General features: G+C 37.1%; 1 protein-coding gene across 1 annotated transcript in view; it reads left to right on the forward strand.

The window, feature by feature from the left end:
* The window catches only part of TMTC2 (transmembrane O-mannosyltransferase targeting cadherins 2), a 235,291-nt gene that overhangs the window by 130,546 nt on the left and 78,608 nt on the right, over window positions 1–26,137 (forward strand). The window contains exon 3 of the mRNA XM_085222126.1: window positions 11,534–12,362. Within this exon, the coding sequence (XP_085078252.1) occupies window positions 11,534–12,362 (829 nt within the window). The remainder of the gene's footprint in view (window positions 1–11,533; window positions 12,363–26,137) is intronic.

A 26,137-nucleotide genomic window follows, 5' to 3' on the forward strand; every position in this document is an offset into this window, starting at 1 on the left:
GATCATGTTAAATTTTACAAGACTCTAGACGTGAAGGTGGACCTCACCATTTCCAAAGGCATTGTAGCATTTCAGTGTAATAAGTGGCTGAAGCAAATAGTAAAAGTAGTTGAGGCATATAATTCATTTGGTAAAATGTATTGCAGCAGAACCACGTTACCAGATCACATAGTAAAAGAGGTCACCACTGTCTGTAGCACTTATCATTTTTATAATAGACACAAGGGAGCAGAGCCTCCTTGAGCAACTAGAGAAGACATCATTATAAATTCTTACTGCTTTTACAAGTATGACATCTGAATTTAGAGGCAGTAGGGAAAAATTAGAGCAAAAGGAAACAAAAGGTTTTTAAGTAATCTGCTTAATATAATCCAGCATGTCAGTGTCAGAACTCATCGGAGAAGCAGCAGCTTGATCTAATGTCAGCTATAAGGATAACTACTCCATCCATGAGGGAGAAGTGGAATATGTTTTAGAGGGAGTCTTAAGGCACTTTTGAGAGGAGAATGATGAGCTGATGGTAGGTCTGTGAGTGAAGTGGATTGTTGGAAACCCAGATAAAACACACAGATAAAAGTGGAGAAGTTCACCTTAAGTATCTGAATATTATCAAGAAGCTGAAGATGTGCATAATTCCAAAGGACAGTCAGAATTTTCTGTAATACTAGTAAGTTTGGAGTTTTCCTTACATCACATCTTCAAAGACAGTGTACTGGCCTTGAAAACAAACAGCTTGTATAAAATGGATGAATGTTCTTAAGACTGCCAAATGGGGATGAAGTCTCATGGCCATGCCATCGTCTTTAAGCCATGATGGCTCAAGGACTTCTTGTTTTGTTGCTGTTATGCATTTTATGTCATTTTATGTTAAGTTTAATGTAAAGTTTTTTCCCCAAACACTAGTAAAATGAGATGTTTTTTCTTAAGGTTTAATAGTTCTTATTGAGCTCATGTAATTATTACTATCTAAATTTAATAATTAGAAAATAAATATTATACAAGGGTTAGTCCAGTTATACCTGCATTTTAATTTTAAGAAGTCAGGCACACTGCTCTGTTGTCTTCTCCTCACCTTCCCACTCCCATCCTTCATTAGCAAATCCAACAGTAAAACCTGAAAGCCAGGTGATTAGTTTCTGTCACCTCAAATCTTTATGTGCCCACCTCATGCATGAAGGTTTTTTTTTCAGTCAGTGTCAGGGGCTGGAAATAGCTTTGCTCTCAGTTTGGAGTAAGAGAAGGACTCAGGTCAGTGTGCCGTTCAGTTTGGGTCAGCAGCACGCTCTGTGCCTCACTTATAGGGTGCCTTAGACAACTGAGTTTAGTTCACAAAACCTTGCTAATTTTTTTTATACTGAATTATGTTGATCTGCTAATCTCTACAAATCTGTGTTTTATATTTAGGAGTGGTTATTAGAAAGAAGCCAAAGGCTCAAAATAGGAACGACTCTGAGGATTTTTATTTTGCTGGTTTTACTGTAGTAGAAACATCCAGTTATGTGGGTATCTGCATAATATAATACATCCTCTTCCAAATCCTGCCTTCTTTTTTTTGCATTCTCAAAGAAATCCCACACTCATTAAATAGCTTTCTATTATGATAACTTGGAAAAAGAACTGCTGTACTTCAGCCTTCCCACTGAGTGAAATCTCATTATAAATCATCTCTTTATGATTCCAAAGTGCTGCACTTCCAAACTTCATTCATTAATGACACTGGAATGAGTTTCAGAGTTGCTGGCTGTTTGTGCTGGAACCACATAGGAAAGGCTGTTGCTGTCTATTTCCTTGATGCCTGAAACACGTCTGCAATGCATGAGGCCTACAAACTAAGGATTAATAGGGAAGGATGTATGTGTGTGTGTGAATATGAATGAATATATGCAAGCAAAATCAATTACATTTGCACCATTTTTATTTCTTCCTCCTTTATTTGGCCCAGAAAGTGGAGACACTTATTTAAAACAAATGTTTTGATAGAGTACTGAATATATTTTAAAATCGATTTTCTTAATTTCTTCAAAAAGAATGTATGTATACTTACATTTCCTTCATAGAACCTGGAATGTTTTAGAGCCTGGCTGATCTGACCACCAATCATTGCCTAGTGGGAAGTATTAAAGATCATACTTATTAAAAATCAGACATTCATGTAAGTTTAATATAATTGGGCTTTAGCATACCTCTTACAGTACCAACGATTGACCTCTTTTATGTACTTCACCCCCTAATAGTTTGGTTGAGAAGTATTTTGGTGTTGGTTCACAGAAGGTTGCTCGCTGCCTCATTTCTTCATATTAGCTTAATGGACCATAATGAGTCACCATGCCAATTTCAGTCCCATGACATGAATTAAGCTTTGTCATCCATATTCTAGTTCACCATTTTTTATAGCTCTCTTTTTATTTGGATTATTAAGGATATGATTTTGCATTACTGAGGTCAGTAATTGCTTTACATTTTACTCTATCTCTAGATCAAACCCTAATAATACACTTCATGATTATAAAAGGGCTGTATTTAATATCCTTTAAGAAGATATTTAAAATAAAAGTAGGAAAAAATAACACACACACAAGATAATCTTCGTATTTCATGTGTAGGGAAACAAGGTAGAGGATATTCCATTTGAGTATTACATAATTCTTCCCAAACACAATTCCCAACTTTGTGTTAGGTTTTTGTGTTTTTTTTTATTGGTTAAATATTCTTATATGTGTTTGTGTATTTCTATTCCTGTGATATTGTTGCAGTGCTACTTGCTAGAATCATTGGATGGTCATTATTTATGTATCTAGACAGTACTATTTGCTGAAAAAATGTTTAATTTGTTCTATTTGTTTTCTAATAGGTTTTCATTCCCGTTTCTATTTAGTATATTCTATAGGGAATGAATATAAAAATCTTCCCTAGAAATTAACATAGAACATGGCAAAACCTCTCTTTATATTAGTCTTCGAGCTTAACTGATTCTATAAGAAACTAGCTTGATCTAATGGAAAAAGAGAGGAAAATGAAATTGTTATTAAAATGCTAATTCTCCCCGTCTTGCTTCTGTAAGATCTCAGTATTATTGGTCAGGTCTTACTGTTAGTATTCATGACTTTGAATCTCCGAAGTATGTAAGCCTTTTTTTGAAGCTTTTTCAGAAGACTTTCTGAGACTCATGGCCATTGGTACATTACTTTTTCTTCTCCAATTCTTTGTGGTTCCCACTGCTTGAAATGTGACGTTATTGTAGCATAGAATGAACAGATTGCATCAAGATCATGTTAGCCTAGTATGGAGTTTTTCACACAAATGTGCTGTGAGTAACTAAACAATTATCTTTACTTTTTTCTATCTTGCTGAATCAGTAGATTTGAAAATATATTTGCCAAAATCAGCTTTTAATATATATTTTTTAAAAGTGATTTTTTTGGAAGATCTTAAATGAATCTTCCGTAATAATATAAAGTGCCCTCCTAGCTGATGAGTATATCACTAGGAATTTTAGTTATCAATTTATCTGTGTTTAACCTTTACTACAATTAGAGTTTCTAATATATTTTCCTTGTTAGGAAGAAGATTCAAGATAGCTTTGCTACTTGTTCTTTCCCTATACTTCAAAGATGCAATTATACAAACCCCCTACTTTCTTGACTTAGTGAAAAAACAAACAAGCAAAAAAAAACCCAACACATGAGATTTGGGTGGTTTTTCACTGCAGAAGCGGATTTCTTTCGTTCTGTGCCCTTCTAGATGATGGATTTCTGTGACACCTGGATATGTTGTTCTATCAAAACTGGAAACAGCTTGATGTTTATCCCATGTACAGAAATTTGTTACTGATGACTCCCTCCTACTGGATTAATAGAGCTGATTAGTCATTGCCACAGGCTTAATTTGAGAATAAATGACATTTTTACTCATGAAATCAATTTTCATTTGCATTAGTCAGTATCTGTCTATTTACACGCTTACAGTATTTGTTTTTCTTCTACTGAATCTTAAGCAAACTCTTAAGCTTCAAATCTCCTTTATTACCATCTTATTAGTGTAGGAAACATATGAAATGTGCCACAATAATTTTTGGAGTGGGTCTGGAAGAATGATTGCATGTGTGCTCTAAGAGTTATTTTATACTTTGCCTCCTTCTCCTTAAGCATGTCTGCATATTGTATACAGCAAACTTCCCTTAGAAGAAAAAAATACATATCCATCCGTTCAAGTGATCAGAGCTTTAGTAACTTCTCAGTGTTCGTCAACACTATGCACAAGAAGACTATTTCAAAAGCATTGGCAGATCAGACTTACATGCTACCATGCAGGAAATACAAGTGGCATTGTGGGTCTCAGCCTCGGGAACTCGTTTCCTTACTGAGACGACAGCCTGGTTGCACAGCACATGCAGGCTTTGCCTTCTCAGCAGGATCTTCCCTCTCTTCCTGGGGCTTTGCTTATGAGGTTGCTCAGGTGTAACCCCAAGCCTGAACCTAGCCACTCTTCCCTGAGACCTTCAGGCTTCTTTGTAGTCAGCGCTCCAGGGGTAATTTTTCCCTTAGGTCCCTTTCAACTTACATGAATTGCTATTCAAAAAAAGCAGTGCAAAGACAAATGCAAATCCTGTCGTGTTCTGTGCTTGTGTGTGTTATTTGGGTCTCATGGCATATTATAAAAAGTATGTAAAAAATCACAAGCATGCATTCCTTTTTGTTATGTATGCTGTTAGCATTTTGCAGAGCCCAGCTTGGATTATTTACTTAACTCTTTTTTCCTTAACTTTTTTTTTTAATGTCTTGTATGTCATCAAGAAACTATAACGTTATCACGCCAACTTTGGAGTCAGTACTGCTGTTAATGTTCTCACTTGATTGGTTTGGTATGTAGCCATTATGTGGTGTAAATTGCTGGCATCAATGAAAGCTTGAATTTTTATTATTTTTTTACATTACAAACATTTACATTGTTTGATGTCATACTAAAACTCTCAACACAAAATATCTGCCTTTTTGTGTCGTGTTTTTATGTTTTCCCTTCATGTATGCTTTTATCTTGGAGTAGAGAAATGCTTATGTTGAAGATAAGGCGAGCATAGAATATAGTAAGAGAAAATATAGATTTTACATGATAGTGGACGTGTTAAAAATAATAATTGACTCTTCCAGATACGTTTTTATTAACCTTGTCCTTATATTTTTTTTTTTCTTGAAATTTTGAATGTGTACACAGTAATTTTTATTGTAGGAAGAGAGAATGTCATAATGACAGAAACCATCCTGAAACTGATGGATGCAGAGTGCAAATTATTATTATATATGATTCTTTTTGCTTCAAAAGAACGTGTTAGATTTGGCTGGATTTTAGAAGTGTTCAAAAATACTGATATAACTGAGGGAACAAAACGTGAGGATCATCTGAACCAACATTTTGGCTGAAGCGATGCAAACACTAAAACATTAGGATTGCAGGAAGCTTTGGTGTTCAGTGCAGAAATGAATGGAGCATGATTGGGTTGATGGGGACAGCACTTGTTCTTTCCCACAAATTTACTCTATTCTTAAAGACAGCATAGAGCTGTAGAACCAATCTCCATGGCAGGTTTTTGCAGCGCATCCCTGTACTTAGTAGCAGAAAGTGTCTCCTGATAGCTAACCGAAATCTTCCTTTCTTGAACCTTATTATTTTTATCCTTTGGACAAAGATGTAGAAAACAGATTATTCCTTTCCTATTTTCAGTAGTCATTTCTGTACTGGCAGGCAGCTGTCATGCATAAACAGCTTATGTTCTTCATTCTTTCCTCATGGGACATGTTTTTCTAGATCACTAATCAGTCTCATTCTCCTCCTCTGACCTCTTTCTCTCTGTTTCCTCCATTTATTTCTAATAGTTATGTGCTGGAAGCAGACAGTTTTAGGAATTCTTTGTATTGAGAAGAGTGGAAACATTACTTGAAGCATGTGTCTAGAAGGGTGTGCTTTCATTGGCAATCCAGTATGGTGTTTGCCTTTTAAGCAGTGGTTTAAGGGAGCCGCTTGTGATCTGCTGTAATCTCAGATGTTTCTCAAAAGAGCCCACCACATGCTTCACATCACATGTGGGTGCAATTTTATGCAGTCAGAGTTGCCCTTGCCTTTTGTACAGCATTCTTTTTGTGTACATTTATCTGTTCTTCTGAGGATGAATTTGAATTCCAATTCTGCCTTCCAATAAGCATGTTCATTGAGCCCTCAGCATTTTGGCTGCACAGTGGCATAACGTGCAGCATCCTCCTTTTGGTGCAAAACCCCTGTACCGATGAAATACAGCTACTGCTGTTAGACTACATATCTAACTGTATCCTAATAACTGCAGGGCTGGACAGTACTCCTGGGCAGTCTGGCCATTCAAGTGTAGTATCTTAGTCTCAGAGGACTCGTCACCTCCTGTGTTTAAGTGGGTTGAGCCCAGGTAGATGGCTGTAGCTACACAATTGTCACGCTGAGCAGACTTACCTTCAGAGAGCCTTCTTTTTTGCATGGCTCGTGCTCACAGATTATCAAGGGAATGTTGTCTCTCTTGTATATAATGTCTGCTCTTGTATTACGTTTGGTCATTCATCCAGTTGTTGCTCTTAACACAATTTATCATTTCCAGGGTAGTTCCAGCAACTATTTTTTCAGCTGAGAGACTGGGAACTTATTCTGTTTTTAAAGATTCATATTAAAGATTTTAGAGAAAGACCATAAATTTTAAATGCCACTATTTGTTACTCAATTTTAATAATGCAAGTCAACTCTAATAAAGACTCTTCAAATTGTGCTACTTACTAATTACAGTAAAAATATGTACGCATACTCTTCAGCTGCTTTATGAATGCAGTAACTTCTTTACCCAAGAAGAATCACATGGGTTCATAACACAAAGTAAATGGCATTAAATTGATCGTAGCATTGGAAAAGCTGCAGGCAGAACTCCAGCTCCAAGGAAGAGCAGGCCTTTAGGCTGCTGTTGCTGTCTGTCCAATATAAATGAGCTGACCTCGTTTGGTGGGTCATGAGCCAGGAACAAAAATAGTGGAAACAAGTGGGGAAGGTGGAGAGGGAGTTGGGGAGGCTGCTGCCAGCTCAGTACGGGGCCAGACTTAGGCTATGGCAAGCTGCCTCATTCCTGGCCCAGCTGGGTTTTGAACTCAGGTTCAGCTTAGACTCAGCTCATCTGCGATCCTGTCAGGGAACAAGATACTGTCAGCCTAGTCTGGTGATTTGGCTGCTTTGGGAAGCCCCAGTTCTTGAGCCAACATATTTTCAAGGATCTCTGTGTTGGAAAAGAAACTTTTTTTGAGTAATGCCTGATGACTTACCCAGTTTATCTTCTGTATTTCCCAAGTTCTATAAATAGCAAATTGTGTGTGGTTAGCCCTGGCGATTTTGATATCTGGCCTGTCTGACCACATGCTGTGTTTAATGCTGCTTTGTACAGTGGACAAGGTGAGGTTAAAAGAAGTGTGTCTTTTGAAAATGCTTTGGATACTGCTTAGGTGATGACTGAGCTTTGGCAGGGGCTGCCCAATCAAGCAATCTGCTGCAGTGCCTTATTTAAGAGCAGTATAATGGAGTGAAGAATTAGGATTTAATGCAAGGGAAATGTACAATGTGGGTGGGTCATGCAGATGGATTTTGGTAGGGAGATGAAAAGGGCTTCTGCAGTCACAAGCACTAAAATTGCGGTGGTGGTACTTGACTGTTAGCAGGCAGGAGAGATGTTAAATCTGATCTAAATCAGTGCTCATTTTTTCCCCAGATGAAAATGACTACTTATGAAAGGTTAGAGGATTTATGGGGGTGTCAAAACATATGGCAGATGGGCTGGATTAGGGCTCATGAGTACAGTAATCCAAATCCTTGCTGCCAAGCATTACCGAGGATCTCTTCCTGCTGCTGGGCTGCACTAAGTGCATGCAGGGGAAGAGTTGCTGGTGAAAGTGCTTATCAAAGCAGAGTTCATTTTGAAAGCACTTTCTTTGCAGATGGAAGTGTACTGGTGAGCTGATGATATTACGTCATATTTTGATTGTTTTTTCCCCCCTCTCGTTGGTTCTCTGTACAAAGCCTGGAAGAAAGTAAAGCCAGAATGTGAGCTAAGCCTAATTATCTTTGACTATATTAGTGCAAAAGTCATGAGGTTAAGTGTTGAGAGAGGAAAAAAATGAGTCTGTCATTCCCCTTTGGAGCCAACTCTATCTGTGATAAACTTTTTTTTTTTTAAGTGTTGGGAACTATTTTAGTATTTATTTTTTTCTTTAACTAAATCCAGAAGATGTCATCTGAACCATGAAAAATTTGCACTGGTAGCTCAGTGTTACACAGGTTATTGGTAGCTGCAGTGAACGTGTAGTTAGTTTTAAAAAGATGTACAACTGCTGGCTTTTGAGAAGACTCACGTGTCAAAAAGCTGCTGTGGAGGGATGCAGACCACTTGTCTCTAAGGCAGTGAGAAGAGCCTGCACTCCACTCCTATAGCCCAATAATTAAGCTCTGGAATTTGCCAGAGGTCCTCCTTTGGTTTAAGTAGTATTTTGCAGCATGATAGATAGATATGCTGGAATGGAAAATCACCTACTTGGATACCTCTGAACTCCACTGTTCGTATGCTGAGATATTTCATTTGACACTGGTGTAAAGTCTTAAAGAAAAGTATTCTTAGAGCATGAAACACAATACTGCGTATAGAAATGTGGTGTTCTTTATAGATCCAAAACGTCTGAGGATCCAGACCTTGCAGATCTTAAATTTAAGCTTAAAAGGAAGGCTGTAAATAATTACTGTAGCAGTGAGGATGGATTAGCTTTGAGGTCCAGATTGTTTGCATTCTAAGGCTAGGAGCAAGAGGCAAACTTTTCATTGTTACTGTTTTATGATGTATGAAGAAGATCTGAAAGTTTTTAGCAGGTTTCTCTGTTAACCACGAGGAATGGTGTATCTGCTGCAGTGTGAGCATTGTTGAAGAACTTTGTAATGTGAACTCTCATAGCATTTAGTTGAAAAGTGCAATTGTTAGAACTTTAGGAAAGGGAGACTTCCCTCTGGTTGTTAAGTAAGTATTAACAAAATAACAAAGCAGTCTAAGCAATCCATGAAAGCTTGCTTCTTGTCTATTAATCAAGTTTCACTTGCTCAGTACTCAGGATGTCTTAATCTTTTTAGTGCTATGTGGTCTTCCAGCAAAGATCTGCTCTGAATTCCTAATTAAACAAGCAAACAAATGAACAAAACTCCCCATCTTCCACTTTACAGCTTATTATTTTTTCTCTAAGAGTCTCCTGTACTCCTCTGTAGAGACTAAAGAAGGATATATAAAAAGAGCAAAAAAGGGTCACATTTAGCATATGAGAATTTTTCATCTGCATGTTTGAAGGAAACAAATTTGAAAATAATGAAGCCAGAGAGGAGAAGGCAAAGATTTTAGTGTACCAAAATATACTTTGAATGGAAGAGCAGGTTGAATCAGGAAAATCATTTTTTACTATGAGGGAATATATGCAAATGATGAAATGTGGGCTATATTTTTATTCCAAAAACAAAGTTAGGTTTTTTTGTGGTAACTAGTTTACATGGTCACTAGTTTATAACATTAAGTCATTTAGACAGTTCTATCAAGTAGGGGTAAAACAGTACCTCAGGTGGGTTGCAAAGAATTATGTAGCCTACAAGTCAAAGTAGTCTGTTTCAATAGGCTTTCCAGGGAATATATTAATCTTAAAGAGTAGATATGGATTTTGATTGGTTTACTACTAAAAAGGTATTGAATTTCCAATATATAAAAGTATGCAGAAACTAATAAAAAAATGTAATCAATATAGTAAATTAAATATGTGGACTCAGAATTTGCTTCATGTATAAAAAAGTGCAACATTTTTCAAGTGGATCTGATGTAGATATGTAAATCATTCTCATTATGAATTTGTTCCCTGCTAATGCCTCCTTTGCATTCTTCCATATCTCCTCAAAACTGAATGAATTAATCTAACTGCCATTAAATAGTTTAAAATCACAAGGAAAAGCTCTCAGAAATGTGAATGGGAGTGAATTTCTTCGTGAGATAAGCAAATAAATTATGATGACTACATTTTGACCTGTTGATAGACAACTACTAAAAGCAAACCTAAAATGGAGTAGCATAGTCACCTATATGTCAAGATATCAAGGAGAGAGTGCTCCCATGAAGAAGAAAAATGCTGTTTGAAAGAAATAAGACAAAAAATTCCACTGTGAGGTCTTACTTATGAGTAACAAACATAAGAAACGTTCAGTGAATAACTATAGCAGGAATGTGTAGTTTGAGATGGATAAAAAAACAGACCTAATAAAAAGAAAGATGATTGAAAGATAATTTTTTGTAATAATGGGGGGAAATAATAACAAAGTGCTTACATTGTGTCTGGAGCTATTTGGCAAATAATTTTTCTGTTCTTACAGAAAGCATCTAAAAAAATAAAATACAAAAATTACTCATATTTTTGCTTTTACAGATATTTCTGTGAAAAAGAGATTAATACAAAACAGCTTTTGTTTAGGGTGCCCCTGTAGTTGAGAGCAGAATTTAAGCTCATCAATCCTAGAAATAGGTGAGAAAGTCTCGCTTCTTCTGATTTTCATTCAGGCAGAAGTGGTATGTTTCTGCAAGTGTATGAATAAGTAAGTACTTTCTAATGGGAGGGTGAGAATCCAACAAGCAGCTTCAGCTGGCAAATGTTGAGTTATTCCATGAATAAGTGGCAGCTTATGGTTGCTAGTATGATGACATGAGTAGGTGGAGGCATCTGAATGCTTCACATATTTTTATTTAGATGAGTATAAAGATGTGAAAGATTTTTAAAGCAGTGATTTAATATGGTGCTCTTGAAGGAAAAAAAAAAACAACGTTGTTTGACTGTGAGATGCAAAATGAAATGGAGCTTTCAGTAATAGGCACATCTGAGGCTCCAAATGAACATTGTAATTAACTGGAACTGGAAGACCTAAACATGGAAAATGTCTCTTTTCTTTTCTTGGCTTGTTGGAATGTTTATTTGGTTGTTAGGTGAAATTCCTTAAGTATTACTTTAGGAAATGTGTCTGTTAGGAAAAATGGAGCAGTCCTGTAACTTTAAATTTTGTTGAGGCAAACTGTTGGTTTAGCCATAACCAGAAGCAAAGGGATTTGGGAGGTTATATGGAGATCCATGTAATGTTCCATAAATTCCTCTAATTTACATATTTTTCAAACCATTACACGGCTATTTGGGTTAAGTGATAAGCAAGGACTGACAGCTATAAAATCTCAAGACTTGATTCTGATACAAGCTTCAGAGTGCTTACAAGAAAGAACCTGTTCTTTTAGTTTGCAGCCAGCAGTGTACAGTTCACTCCAGCATTCTGTGAACCAAACGCCTGAGATAGACCTGCAGTGCTTGGTTTTCATTACCAAAAATAGTTGTATGAGATATTTCTCGATTCCTTTTGTTTGTGAATTAAATACCTCGTGCTAATTTATACTTATGATTGTTTATTTTTATTTTTTTTTTTCTTTCAGAGGAAGAATTTGAACCTTTTCTTCAGCATTGGTTTATTGACCTCCTGGGGGACTGCACTGCTGGGTGTCCGCTTATACTGGATGGGCAACAAGCCCCCAAGTTTTTCCAACTCTGACAATCCAGCAGCTGATTCAGACAGTTTTCTCACGCGAATGCTGACCTTCCTTTACTTGCCAACAAAGAATCTCTGGCTGTTATTCTGTCCAGACACCCTCAGCTTTGACTGGTCAATGGATGCTGTGCCTCTTCTGAAGGCAGTCAGCGACTGGAGAAATCTACACACTGTGGCCTTCTATGTTGGACTCTTCCTCCTCGCCTACTTCAGCTTGAAGGGCTCCAGCAATGAAAGAGAATGCAATGGGAAAAGTGTAATGAACGGCAAGCAGAATGCTAATGGGCATAGCTGTCACTCTGAAATGGAATATAAGACACTGGAGGGGAAGTCAAGTTTTGCATCAAAGGAAGAGAATGGCATAAGAAAGCATGAAATCCTGAAACTACAGCTTCCTTCAACTGAGAACATTGTTATTCTGTCTCTGTCTTTGTTAATAGTGCCCTTTATTCCTGCCACAAACCTATTTTTCTATGTTGGCTTTGTAATAGCAGAGCGTGTGCTGTATGTTCCTAGTATGGGCTTCTGCCTGCTGGTTACAGTAGGTGTCAGAGCCCTTTATGTCAAAGCCCAAAAACGCTTTCTGAAGAACTTGGTTTTTTGTTCCACTGCTGCATTGATTGTTTTCTATGGACTCAAGACTGTTGTCAGAAATGGGGACTGGCAGAATGAGGAGATGCTGTATAGGTCAGGAATAAAAGTAAACCCTGCTAAAGGTAATTTTTACTCTTTATGATAAATGTTTCACTTTCTCTTATCTGTCTTTGCCTTTGAATTGTCTGATTTTGTTAACTGTTTCTAAAGAAGATGCTCAGAAAATTTCCATTTAAAACAGTGTATACGTCAGTAAGAATGAGGAAAAACAGGAATGTGTTCTGATTATGTGTCACAGGTTTCACATCACCATGCAGAAAATGAGATCCTAAGGTAAGATGACACTTTATTTTTCATTGATCTTAGTGCTACATTTTGAAATTTAAGGAGGAATATGAGTATTACAGACCCCACCCTGATAGTTTTCCATTTGGAGTCTGGTTTCAGTCAACCTAATGGAGCTTTTTCTAATGTTTGCTGGATGTTCTATTTGCTGTGAACAGAAATAGTAAGGGACAGCATTAGCAAGGTGGTGGTTTTTTTTTTTTTTTTTTTTTGTTTTGTTTTTTTATTTCATCTGATGCAAATAATGTCAGTGCTACATAATAAAAATGAGGAAATTAGGTCATACTATTCAGCCTAGGAAATTACTGTGGTTCCTCCTGTATGCAAGTACTGCAAAGAGTTACTTTCAAATACTAACACCTTCATGTTAATGTTTAAATGTCTTTGGTAACATTGCCCAGCTATTTCACCCAAAGATTGTATCTGTGCTATAATGAAATGTGACTGCAGCTAGTGTAAACACATCCAAACTGGCAGTACGTTGGTTCGTTTAGGGATCGGTAGCAGTGTTTTGCTGTAGTTCTGTGGTTTCAGTATATACAGCAGATCCAGCTGGGAATCCTTGATGCCTTGGCTGTCCTGCTCTTGGCACACAAATAAGTTTATGTGAGAGCAGTCAAAATACCACCTGTGAGTGCAGTGTAGGCATTGACTAAGCCATCATTATTCGCAATTCATCAGGAGTGAGAAGGGATCACTGATTGCTTTGCCTGTGTATGAAAGAAAAATTTGACAGCGCTTGAACATATCACACTTGAGTTTTTCCAGTTTGCTGCTCCAAAGCCCATTATATGATGTGAAGTCATCTGCTGACAGGACTGTGCATTTTGGTTAGGCAGTTATGCCATAGTCTAAAAGCTGTGATGATGAGAAGCAAATGCAGATGTTACTGTGAGCTGATAGAGAGTGTAAAAGTGGATTTGGCAGATAAGGTGCCTTCCAAAGCAGTGTTAGAGTAACTTGTCAGTCATCAGTCTGACTTTGTAACTCTTCATTGTATGCTTTGTTGCCCTAGATAAAAATGAAGGTAAAACTGTGAATCTTGTTGCTGCAGTAAGTGACTTTTTATTAAGTCTGAACAAGCACATCCGATTTCTACTTTTTTTTTTTTTTTCCCCCCAATACTAGATTAGTGTATGAGGGCAAAAAAAAAGAGAACTAACTAAACAGAAATGCTGAAATACCACAGTCATTGTAAGATGCAGTGAGACCAATTTAGTGACAGTGTAAAGCTTGCACTAAAATGTTGGAGCTCCTTGAAAAGACAAAATGTGTATTAAAAGATTAAAGTAAGTTGCCTTTGTTCTTGGTAGAGATCCCCAGATATCTCAGACCGTATAAACAGTCATCTACCTGCTTTGAGCCAGTTTTAGTGATTAAAAAGAAAAAAATCCACTTTTTGTTCAGTATTAGAATTCAGTATAGTGTTGTCTGGAAAGTAAACTACTGTGTATTATGCTCCCAGGAGACAAGGCGAGCTATTTTCATCATAGACATCTCAGTATGCACAGACTTATGTATATATGATTGCCATATAAGCTGACATTAAGTTTCTCGTACGATATGCAAAAGCAAAGACTGCATGTCAGTGTGGTGATACAGACATGACTGAGCTGACTGTAAATCTCCTTAAAATATCCTGTTAAACTTCTGCTGAATATTTACTAGCCCACACACATTGTTACAAGGCTGGGTATCAGAAACTCCCAGCTAAAGCAACCTGTCACCCAACTCTATTCATTATTGTGAATACCTCCTAGATTATCCCTGGCTTTGACTATGCTAATTGTATTTTCTATTTCTCATACCGTCAGGCAAGCCTGACTGGACAAGACTGGCTGCCAATCCAGCCAAAGCATTAGGAGATCAGCAATTCACAGTACTCTTCAGTAACTAAAAGAAGTTGACGTAGAAAAAACAATTTATTTTTGTTTGCCTCTTTAAAAAAAAAAAAAGAATGCCAGTGATAAATAGGCTATTCAAACAGAAATACAATGGGCTGTTCAGTCAAATGTTGTAGTGGAGATGGGTTTTCTTCCTTCTGGACTGCTAAGAAGAAGCTGCCACTCCTCATTTCTCCTTATGAGTGTTTTCTTATTTCTGATCATTTTGATCTGCAGAGTTGTTTTCCCTGAAGGCTCCATTAATCCTTCCTCCTCCTGTAAGGAGCTTCTGAACAATAGCATCTTCTATTGTAGGCTAAAGAGAAAAGAGGGATCCCTTCAAAAGCTCCCCGCTGGGAACTGATAAAAAGTAGAAATCTGCATGAGCAGTTTTGTTAGAGCTGGGAGTGGATTTGTTTTTGTAGTTCCATCTGTATTCTGGCCTAGTAGATGGAAACCATTCTGCAACTGGATATGTGACAGCCTTGACCTGATGTGCTTGGCTAATAAGGTCGATGGAGAAGTGAGTTATTAGCACCGGTTCATCCATGTGCTAATGTGACTGAACTGTCTTGGAAAGGTGTTATTTCATATGGTGTTGGTTTATAATCAAGTTTTCTGTGTTGCAGTATGTCTAAGAATATAATCTCTCTGCTGCTGAGAGGCTGTTGGATGAATTTGTCCAGTGGCTTCTCAGTCCTCAGTGAAGAAATGTGTGTTTACTGCTTTCCAGAGCTCTTTGTCAGGACCCACACTGGGGCCCTGCAGAAGCGCAGCCAGAGAAGCAGTGTTCTGCCTTAGGTGAGGGAACTGCTGCCCTGCAAGCAGCTGTTGCCTTCATGCAGTTACACTTTTCCAGCCTGTTTGTGCCAATCACTGACAATGTGGAAAAAAATACTCCAAAGCGCGTGATGCTTTGATCACCTTGTCTGTCAGAAAAAAAAAAAGAAGAAAAAAAAAGCACAACAACTCCAAAACTAAAAAACAACAACAACAAAGCCACACCACATGAGACTCAAGTGCACCAACCCTGCCAAGGCCGCCCATGGCGCTGTGCAGGCCCAGGCCTCCCTGAGGGTGTGCCACAGTGGCTGCCAGCATTAGCTGATGGAGTGAGAGCAGGATTTGAGATTCCATGGCCCTGTCTGTTGTTTGGCTTGCTCCTTTGCTGTTTTGTTTATTACTAGTATTTCAGATATCTTTAAAGTAATCTGAGCCTCGCCTCATTATGGTTTGTTAGCACTTGGGGGACAAACAGGCAAGGCTGATGAAGATAGTTTATGGGTTCTGAAGTGGCTGTGTGTGTATTTTGTCACCAGGGAGGGAAAGGCACAAGTGTTTCTCTCTGCTGCCTTCAACTTAATGAGCAGCTGAATGGATATAAAACAGTTCACGTTATTTAAGGGTTCTTTTATAGTGAAAGAAGCTTTCTAACATGTAAAAACAAACAAAAAAGTTAAAAATGGGTGGTAGCTGTCACATCTCTTCCAATTAGACTGAGTCATTCTTTGCTCATAGTTACCTTGTGTATAATGTGAAATTATAATGATACTGCATCTTGTTATCTCAAGTTTTCTCTGTAGTACCAGGAGTAGCTTCAAAAAGCATCATCTTGTACTTCCAGTCCAATTTGTACCTTGTAGTCCGCACCATAACAATCTTTCATGTTCAGATATGTTTGCTGTACTGTTAAAGGCACTGAATAAAGAAGTAGAAAATAGCAGAAAGAAGCTTAGGCTGTTAGACTGCTGCAGAGGTATTAGTTTCTTGATCATATTTACTGGTGAAATTTTAGTTCCTGGTTCTTACTGTGAGATTTATAAGTGAACTTTGAAGATCCTTCCTGAAGCGAGTTGACCTGCTGTACCAAATTGTGTACCTTTACTCAGTGGATGCTTAACTTCAGCTGTGCGCTGAAGTCTTAATAAATTTAAATATATGTGACAACATTATTTTCAACGGGGAATACAGGAGGAAGCAGGTACTTCTGGAAGAGGTATTACCACACCACTGTGGTGCCTACACCTGGACTGATGAATCAACATGGCGTTGTCAGACAATAGTTGTCATTCCATACAAGTAGAGAGACGCTTCTTGTCTTTTCATTCTTCCTTCTACTCCCAGTTCTTATAACTATAAATCTTTCAATTTTGCTGAATATTTTTAAAAGATAGTCTAATATTGAAATACGCTTCTCAACTATAATGTTCCTTTTCCTTATCCTACTCTTCTTTTTTCATTTGTGACAAGTTTGTCAGATCTTCCTGCCTCATTCTGCTATATTGGCAACTGTAGAAGATTTGTAGAATTTGCTTTGCTTTTTGGCATTTTGGCATTTTGGCATAGCCTTGGTTTCAGCCTCTGGAACTTCATAGTTTATTACATTTCGTTTGTTTGCTTCATTTCTTATCATCAGTTTAACATAGGATCGGCAAGGACTGCCTCTGTACATACCTGTGAATGTGAAGACACAAGTATGAATTCTGACATTATGAAGCTTCTTAGTTGAACAAAAATGTGTGGAGTGGCTCTATGCTCATTTGAGCAGTCATAAAAAGTAATTGCATTTTTGTTTCATATGTAGTTTATATGTCACTTTGGGTTCCTAGTTTAGAGTTTTGTTTGCCATTGGCTAAATTGAAGGAGTCCTAAAAGCTAAATTTAGCTTCTTTTATCTCACCTATGGAACATAATACCTGCCTTTTCATCTGAACTGGAAAAAAAAAAGGATGTTTCTTATTTTAAATGGGTTTTAAAATTGCAAATTTATTTTTTTTCCATATCAAATTCTTTGTAGTGATAATTTCCTCTTTAGTTTATATCTTTAATACTGCAGCAATCAAACACATTTGCTTTAGGAGTTGTTTTAAATAAAAAAGTAAGTATAGGAAAAAAAAGTTCCAAACTTGAATTAATTTTGTTCCCTGTTAACATAAATATATATATTTTTAGTACCCAAATTTTGCTCACCCAACAGTTGCCCCTCACCTTCCCCTCCCCAGATAATATAAATAAATATATCAAAATCCATGCTCGTAGTTGTAGAGCTTTTGTGCTCTGGTTTATATATATATCAGAATCTTAAATTTGGCTTTTTTTTTTTTTTTTTAAACTGTAAATAAACTATAACTTCTCTCTTGACTGTAAAATGTTTCCAACCCTCAATAATAACCCTTACACCATTTACTCTACATGGAAATCCACCCAATAATTAAATTATTTTATGTATGTAAAACATTCAGAGACTAACACATTTTAAATATTGTTAGCAATACATAAATTTGTTTATCTATATATGTCTTTTATTGGGGTGTATGTAAGATACTGTGTTGTGGGTTTTTTTTTTTTTTCTTTTTTAAAACAAAAGTGTTTTTGAGGAGTAAATGTAGTTCAGGATGCTTCAGTGTTCTTAAAAGAAATAGAAAATACTTTTTCTGTCTGCCAGTCATAACAGCTTAAAAACAGAAAGCTCATACCAGCAAGTGAACTGCCTGAAATTGTTTGGAAGTTAAATAAAAATACTGCTCTCTGAAAATAGTGTAGGGCTATGTAAATGGCAGAACTGCTGCCATGGTCGATGAGAAAGCATAGAAAGAATAGCCATTAGTTGTTTGGGAAACAGCCATAGTTATCTAGAGCATTTGAGCATCCCACAGGCAGTCAGTCCAGCCGCAGCAAAACAGTCTGGTTATGCTAAATAAGTTGGAGAGCTGAAGGAAAGTGGTTTACACTTCAGTTCAAAGTCTAAATTTATTCTCCAGTGTCAGTATTCTTTCTTTCAGTTCTTCAGCAGTGCTGTAATTTCCTTTGAAACCCAAGTCACTGTGGGATACCTGCTGCTCCTTCAGCAGGATGCCAGAAAGCCCAATATTCTTTCTTAATGTCTGTAGAGGACTGAAAACAAAGATAGTAAATATATATTTTTTCCCTTTTGCACAGTCCAACAATATCTCTGATATGGGAATCCTAAATAACACAAAGATAAGAAGCGAATCTGTTATTAACTACTGGCTAGACTTTATTTTTCCCCTCTGCATATACTAAGAATTTAAGGAAATAAACAATTTTGGGACATGGACTCTAGTACTCTGTTTTGAAACCTGGACTCATCAGGCTGTTACTCCTTCCTCAGCCTTCCCAGAGGTGCTCTGCAAAATCATTCAACAAGCTTGTCTGTGCTGAAAACTGCAGTTCAAAAACTTCACCCCTGGTCCAACAGGAATTAGTTTTGGCAAAGTGTCTTTTTGTAGCATATCAAGCAGAGTGGATTATGTTTGAGGTTTTTTTTTTTTTACTTTTTTTTTTTTTTTGCCAAAAACTGATAGTTTATTCTTTTTCCTGTCTGATTAAAGATCTGGCCTTCAGTCCATTTTCATGTATGTTATGGACCTAGACTGATTATTTTGGAGACAAAGAATTACTATTAAAAGGAAAATTGAGATTATCCAGGTTGTTTCTTATACTAAGCATGCTTGTTTAGATACTCATCCAGCTGTTCCACTATCTTACTTTCTTTACATACTGGTTTTCATCATGAGTTACATCTCTTCATTTTCCTGTCTGTAGTAGATCGCATAGGAGTATGTGTTGAGGTTCTATTACATAAGTCTGATAGAGAAACAAACCTTTGATGTGAACTCACAGTAATTTACACACATTTTGATGCCTTTTCTGGCAATGAAAAATCAATTGTTTTTCCAATATCCTTTGTAACCGGGTGTTATTTACCTCTCTTGCTTGGATTATCATCTCTACCAGCCCTGTGTCACATGAAAATTAGGTGATGGCTGATATGCTGGCAGTTGCAGCAGAGAATCATAGAATCATAGGATCACCAAGGTTGGAAAATACCTCCAAGATCATCCACTCCAACTGTCCACCTATCACCAATATATTCCACTAAACCATGTCCCTCAGTGTAACATCTAAACGTTCCGTGAACACCTCCACGGTTGGTGACTCCACCACCTCCCTGGGCAGCCCATTCCAGCACCTGACCACTCTTTTGGAGAAGAAGCTTTTTCTAATGTCCAACCTGAATCTCCCCTGGCACAACTTGAGGCCATTCCCTTTAGTCCTATCACAAGTTACATAGGAGAAGAGGCCCACCCCCAGTTCACCACAACCTTCTTTCAGATAGTTGTAGAGAGTGATAAGATCTCCTCTGGGCTTCCTCCAGACTAAAAAATCCCAGTTCCCTCAGCCACTTCTCATAAGACTTGTGCTCCAGACCCCTTACCAGCTTCGTTGCCCTTCTCTGAATAGGCTCCAGGGCATCAATATCTTTTCTTGTGGCCCAAAACTGAACACGCTACTCAAGGTGTAGCCTTGCCATTGCTGAGTACAGAGGGATGATCGTTTCCCTGTTCCTGCTGACAGCACTATTTCTGGTACAAGCCAAGATGCCATTGGCCTTTTTGGCCACCTGAGCACACTGCTGGCTCATGTTCAGCCAAGTGTCAACCAGTACCCCCATGTCTGTTTCCTTTATAACAGTCTTTCAACCACTCTGTCCTAAGCCTGTGGCATTGCCTGGGGTTGTTGTGGCCAAAGTGTGGATCCAGCAGTTGGTCTTGTTGAACCTCATGCCATTCGCCTCAGTCCAGCTTTCTAGCCCGTCCAGATCGCCCTATAGGGCCTACCTACCCCCAGGCAGATCAACACTCCCTGCAAACTTGGTGTTATCAGTAGACTTACTGAGGGTACACTCAGTGTCCTTATCCAGATCGTCAGTAAAGATCTTTACAGGACCCAGTACTGACCCCTGGGGTAACATTACTCGTGATTAGTCGCCAACTGGATTTAACTCCATTCACCACCACTTTCTGGGTGTGGCCATCCAGCCAGTTCTTTACCCAGCAGAGTGTACCTGTTGAAGCCATGGGCTGCCAGATTCTCCAAGGGGATACTGTGGGAGGAGAACAGAAGGCTTGCTTTTAGTTTTGTTCCTAAATACAGAAAAAGATTAAAAAAAAATTGGCGAACTTTTTGTTCTCTTTGCTTAGGCATTGTGGCATGATGAACTTTTATTTCTGTTCTCAGGATGTAGAAGATAGAGTATGGGCTATTAGGGATGCTAATGAATTATCTTAGTCTCTTTACTTAGTTTCACTACTTGAAAAAGATGAAGTGTGTATTTTTATGATCTACCTTCTTCACTGTGATCCATATTTCCATACCAGTATGAACATTTATTGGATGGTAAAGCTTCACAGGGTCTATCTTGCCTTAATAAGTGATTTCAAAATGGGCAAACAGAACTCGCCTTGAAGTCTCATAGAGAAGCTTTCTTCCCAAATATGAAGTATATTGCCTTTTCCAAATCTGACACATAGTCCTCTTAGAATACCTTGGTTTGACAAACTCCAGCCCTCCTGTGACTGTTCTAGCATGTTCTCAGGTTGTTGTCCTCTCCGTTACCCTTGCCTGGAAGTGGGCCAACTTGATCCATCTACTTTAGCTCTGAGAACCAGGGCTGTCATTTCAGTTGGTTAAGTACACCCTTCCATTTCTGTAGGAATCTAGCTTACAGTCCACCACTTGGGATTTAAGTGATAGTTTTGAAATATATATTATTATTTTTAGAATCCTTCCTGCTGTTTAGAAAGCTATGTAAGTCACACAGTCACGTCTTTGCCTGAGTCAGTTTAGTTCTCTAACGCATTCCTCAGGGCTGATCCTGAAGTGTCTGGGATGATCTCTCTCTTTCTTGAACAATTTGAGTCCATCTTCTCTACAAAATAGAATTCCTTATGTCAGGAGAGCATTGAGTCAGCCCTGGTTCACTATGTTCTTGATCCTTGTGAAGCCTCATGATATGGCTTACAGTGTTCACACGCTTGCACTACACATAGCTAAGAAAGCTATGCAATCAAAAATGTCATCTGGGTCTCCTGTGATTCAGAGCAGTGACCACATTAGATGTTAAGGGTAGCATAATTCACTTTTTTTCCCTTCTTTTCTATCTTACTTTAGTCAATTGATTCCTTCCTCTAGACTAAACAGAGCAAATGATAAAGCCTAGGAGCAGTCCCTCCCTAGCAAATGGTTAGTATCATGTCCATTTCATTGAGCTGACAGAGCCACTGTCCTGTCCTTTGGGAAGAAAACGTTAACTTTCTGTAACATAGCAAGAGGAATGGGTATATTGGATAGTGGTGTTGAACATAGCAGAAAATGTCATGTATTCATATCTGTTTGTAACACAGTTTCAAAAATAAATAAAACTGCAGCGCTGCCTGACAAAATTCAGTTGTTTCAGTGCCCGTGCTGGCAAGTACTGGAGAGCTTTCAGAGCTCTGTATAGTATTCAGTTGTGTTTTTCTTTCACTTGCTGTCACTCCAAAAGTCCCAGAATTGATCAACAAATAGTATAAATAATGTTCTTAATAAAAAGAATAATATATAATGCTTAGGTGGTGGTAGATCTCTAATACAGTGTCTCAACATTACTGCATACCCACTGCTATAAAAAAAATCAATATATAACATAGATTAAACTCATAAATTATAAGTACATAGAGACCATTTATCGCTTTAGGAAACAAGGAACAGAACGCTTCTGCTGTTGTTTTAGCAAAATGAGGTAGCTTGATCAAAGTGTCTATTAACAAGTAAAACTTTTGTATAGAAAATATTGTAAATTGTAAGTGAATTTCTGGCATATTTTGACATATTCATAACTTCTTTGGAACAATATAAAGAACAGAAATAGCTTGTATGAATTGTAATGTTCTCTTAGCAGAACTTATAATAAAGCTCTTCAGCTTCCAACAGAGTAACCTTTAGTGCTTAGGTGAAGTTCTCTGCACTCAAACCAGTTAAAAAAAAAACATTATCTAATTGATCTCCTGAATATATCTGTAAGATAGAGTGTGTCTGTATTGTAGAAAAACTTGTTCTCTTTATTTACTTTTTTGGTGAGTGCAACTGAGCTTTCAGACTTTTTATTCAGAAAACCTATTTTTCTTCTGCTAGTGAAAATCTTTTCCTCTCTAGAACAAAGTGATTGCTTGATGAAATGTGAATGCTAAAGACTGAAGCACCACTTTACTTTATCCAGTAGTACCCTTGACAGAAAAAAAAGCCATAAATTGCTGATTCTGACAAGAAGGAAGAGGTGTTGCTCTTTATAGCTATGAATGTAGCCTCTTAAATGTAAATGGTATATCTGATACTGATCTCTCTCTCTATTACAGCGAAGTCCTGGTATCTGAGATCTTGTTGACCGCTACAAATGGTCTCCGCTGCAGAATCTCAGTCTTTTTTTTTTCTTCAGTTGGATGAATTTTCCATTAGCAAACATTCCATTAGCAAAATTAATATTTCAACTTCTTTCTCATGAAGTTGATCACACTCAAAACTCCTCAGAGAAACTCAGATTTCCCTTTGGGACCTTTGTCTGCTCCCAAATATGTTTTAAGAAGGATGACCCTTTAATGGAACTTAAGAATATATACCAAAATATAATCTGTAAATGTAAATTTCAGCAGTTCTCACAATGTTTAAATAACTTAGTTTTCTTGGCTCTTCTTTTATGAGAATAGTAATTACACAGAGAAATGTTCCTTACGTTTCTCTTCTGTACTGCAAGAACACTTCCTCTCCTTCCTTTACTTCATTCCCCAAGAGGCTGAAATGCATTTATGTTCCATTAGTGTCTAGCTGTGTTATTGTAGTAGGCACCGTACAATCCCACAGTGAGACACAGTCCCTGACAGAAAAAGCTTGCAACTAATGAACGAACAACAAATGTCAAGAGTAAAGAATGGAAAGGGATCAGGAGAAGAAGCTTCCTAAACAACACATCTAAATAACAGATGAGCAACAGTCCTGGGAACAGAATATAACTCTTAATTCCTAGTTTAGCACCTGTAGTAGTCCAGGAGGAAGCTGAATCTGATGACAGTAATTAATCTATTTTAAAGGTATTTAAACTTGAGCACAAGAAAAAAAACAAATTTTTCTATTCAAGCCACATCCCATATTAAGTGTATTTTTGCTGAGGCCATCCTGTTGTCACATTGTTCCAAAAGAATCTCTAATTTTAACCTTAACAGTGGTCCAGTACTCTGTGTAAGATAATATATGGCTTTCAGCTATTAATGCGGAGCTTTAGATAGGTGATGATAATTCAGTTTGTAAATATTTGATATAGAACTATCCAGTGTCAGTGCTAAGAACTTTCCTGGTGGAAGTTCCAAGAATTTGTAATAGTCTATTTGTTCCCTATTACCATAGAGCTGAGAGCTTCACTATACATTGCTGTATTCACCTCTGCATTCCTCATGGTGATATCTGCCATGTGGTGAGGTTGTGAATGCTCATAATCCATGGTTTTCTTACTGATAGCTGAAGAACAATAATTTGTAGTGCAAAATGAAAAATTTTTAACATGATAAAAAATAGCAAAAACAAAACCCATCCAATCAAAACCAGTGTGTCCTGAACAGGAAGCCTGGATTGTCATGCTCCAGGAATTGTCAAAAAATTTCATAGAAAAAGAGGAGAGGTTATTTCTTTTTGGGTCTAGTTATATTTTATACTCTCAAGTTTTATAAGTTAATTTAATGTTCATGAGGGTGACAGCCTTGTATAAACATACCCCATCTGACACGTGTAGTGTAATCAATGCTTGTGGAATCTTCTCCTTGCTATTTTTGCCAATTTTCAGAAGCATCACCTGGAAAGTAGTAAAATCTCCTAGCTTTCCATATACTTTTTTTTAGTTCTTTTAGATTGATTCCATTACACGGATAGCTACTGAATTAACTAATTTCAGAGGAAAAAAATACATTGAAAATTAGACATACTATGATGTAAATTCTTGGAAAGCAGCACAGCATTTCAAAGTTGGAAGTGTAATTTGTACTGTTTCCTCCTTGTAAAATTTTCAATTTTGCCATGCTGTTTTAATACCTGTTCCCCTGTAATTTTCTTGGGCAACAAGTTCATAGTGAAAGAAAACATAAAATTGTACCAAGTGCAGTGCAAATTTCAAGTATTGATGCTGTAACCAAGAAGAGATGATTAGTGTGCTGCAATAAAATATTGATTTATATGAAAAGTACACATATTTCAGTTGACTTGTTAGTGTTGGAAGGAGAGAGAAGCAAATGGAAAGTCAATTTGGACAGTGTTGGAAACAGAAGTGTTTAATAAAAGTAAAAATAAAACTCGCTTCTTTTATTTTATCATCCAAAAAAAGTCTTACTTCATACTTACTTACATGATGTTGAGGAATTTTGGAAGGTTTTAAAGCATTGATGCTTTGGAGTTTTGCAGCATCTGTTGGATCTATTTGCTTAATTGTCATTGATAAGCCTTGATATCTTACCTCTGCAGTGTGAACAGGAGAAAAACTAATTTTCTTGTAAAATTATGAGTCTTTGTGGTTTAGGTTTAGGTGCAAATGGTGACCATGCACTTCAGAGTATTGATAGCTGTCTTGATATTTCTCTTTCCACTCCATTTTGTGGCAGTGGTGTGACCACAACCTCTTCCTCTCATTCTTTAATCGGGGGGGTAGGAAAACAAAAAATATTCTTTGCAAGCTTGCCAGATAAAAGAGTATTTTATTCAACAACATAAAAAAAAAAAAAACATCTTCAGGTGCTAGACTCAAAAATACTTACTACTTTTTCAAGTAGTTCAGAAGAGTTCACAATTTTTCAAAATTGGGTGTCCTTTGATTCAAGAGGTTTTACATAGAGTGGGCTGTTTGTTTTGGTCTTGGTCTTATGTGCCCCCCTCTCTTGTTCCTTCCAGATGGAAAAACAGAGATCATTACTAATCAGAGTTAACAAAGAAAGGGGAGAAAGAAGTGAAAAAAAGGGAAAGGCAATTACTGTTTTGCAGTGAAGTTGAACACTATAGATTCTTGTGGTAGTGTCCTTTATCATAAATGTTGTCAATCATTAAATTGAAAAAAAGCTATTTTTTTTCTGCACCAGCATCTCTTCATCCCTAAAATCTTAATGAACAAAACAAAGATTATAGTTGTAAGTGTTCATTTCATTTTCACAACTTAAAAGGAGAAATGCAGAAAGACCTGCTGATTTCACAAGGTTGAGAATAGTAAATAAAGCACAAATACCTATAAATCTCTGTAGATGTTTCTTTGGCTTGTTCTGTGTTGCACTGTGAAGTAGAGTTGCTTGTTTGGACTGCTGAGAACTTGATTACAAATGATTTTGCTGTTCCCTAAATATTTCAGTAGCAGTTCAAGTAGTTTATCACTGTCACTCAAGTAATAATCTAGTTCACTTTTTCGATGCCTTCATCAATTTCTGTTTTAACTTAAATTTTATGACTCTATCATATAGTTTTAAGGTGAGATCAGTATTGTAAAACTTCAGTAATTCATTGTTATGAGTTGTTAGAATTGTAAATTGGTTTTGATTCAATTTTAGGATCTATTTACTGCAAGCAACATTTACAAGGGACAGTGTTGTCTCCTGATGTAATACAATGGGAAAATTCGTATTTTCCTTTTTTTTTTTTTTTTTGTTATGTTATTTTTAAAAGTTTATCAGATTGTGTTTTGATGGTATATTTATTTATTTGTTTATGTATTTATTTTTTCTCTTCCTTGATTCAGCAAAGGTGTGTTTAGAACAAATAGTTTTTGTTTATCTCATTTTTAGTTTCTTACTACATGAGTTCTGTAG

The sequence above is a fragment of the Meleagris gallopavo genome, chromosome 1 (assembly GCF_905368555.1).
Source record: "Meleagris gallopavo chromosome 1, MGAL_WU_HG_1.1, whole genome shotgun sequence".
Classification (NCBI taxonomy): Eukaryota; Metazoa; Chordata; class Aves; order Galliformes; family Phasianidae; genus Meleagris; species Meleagris gallopavo.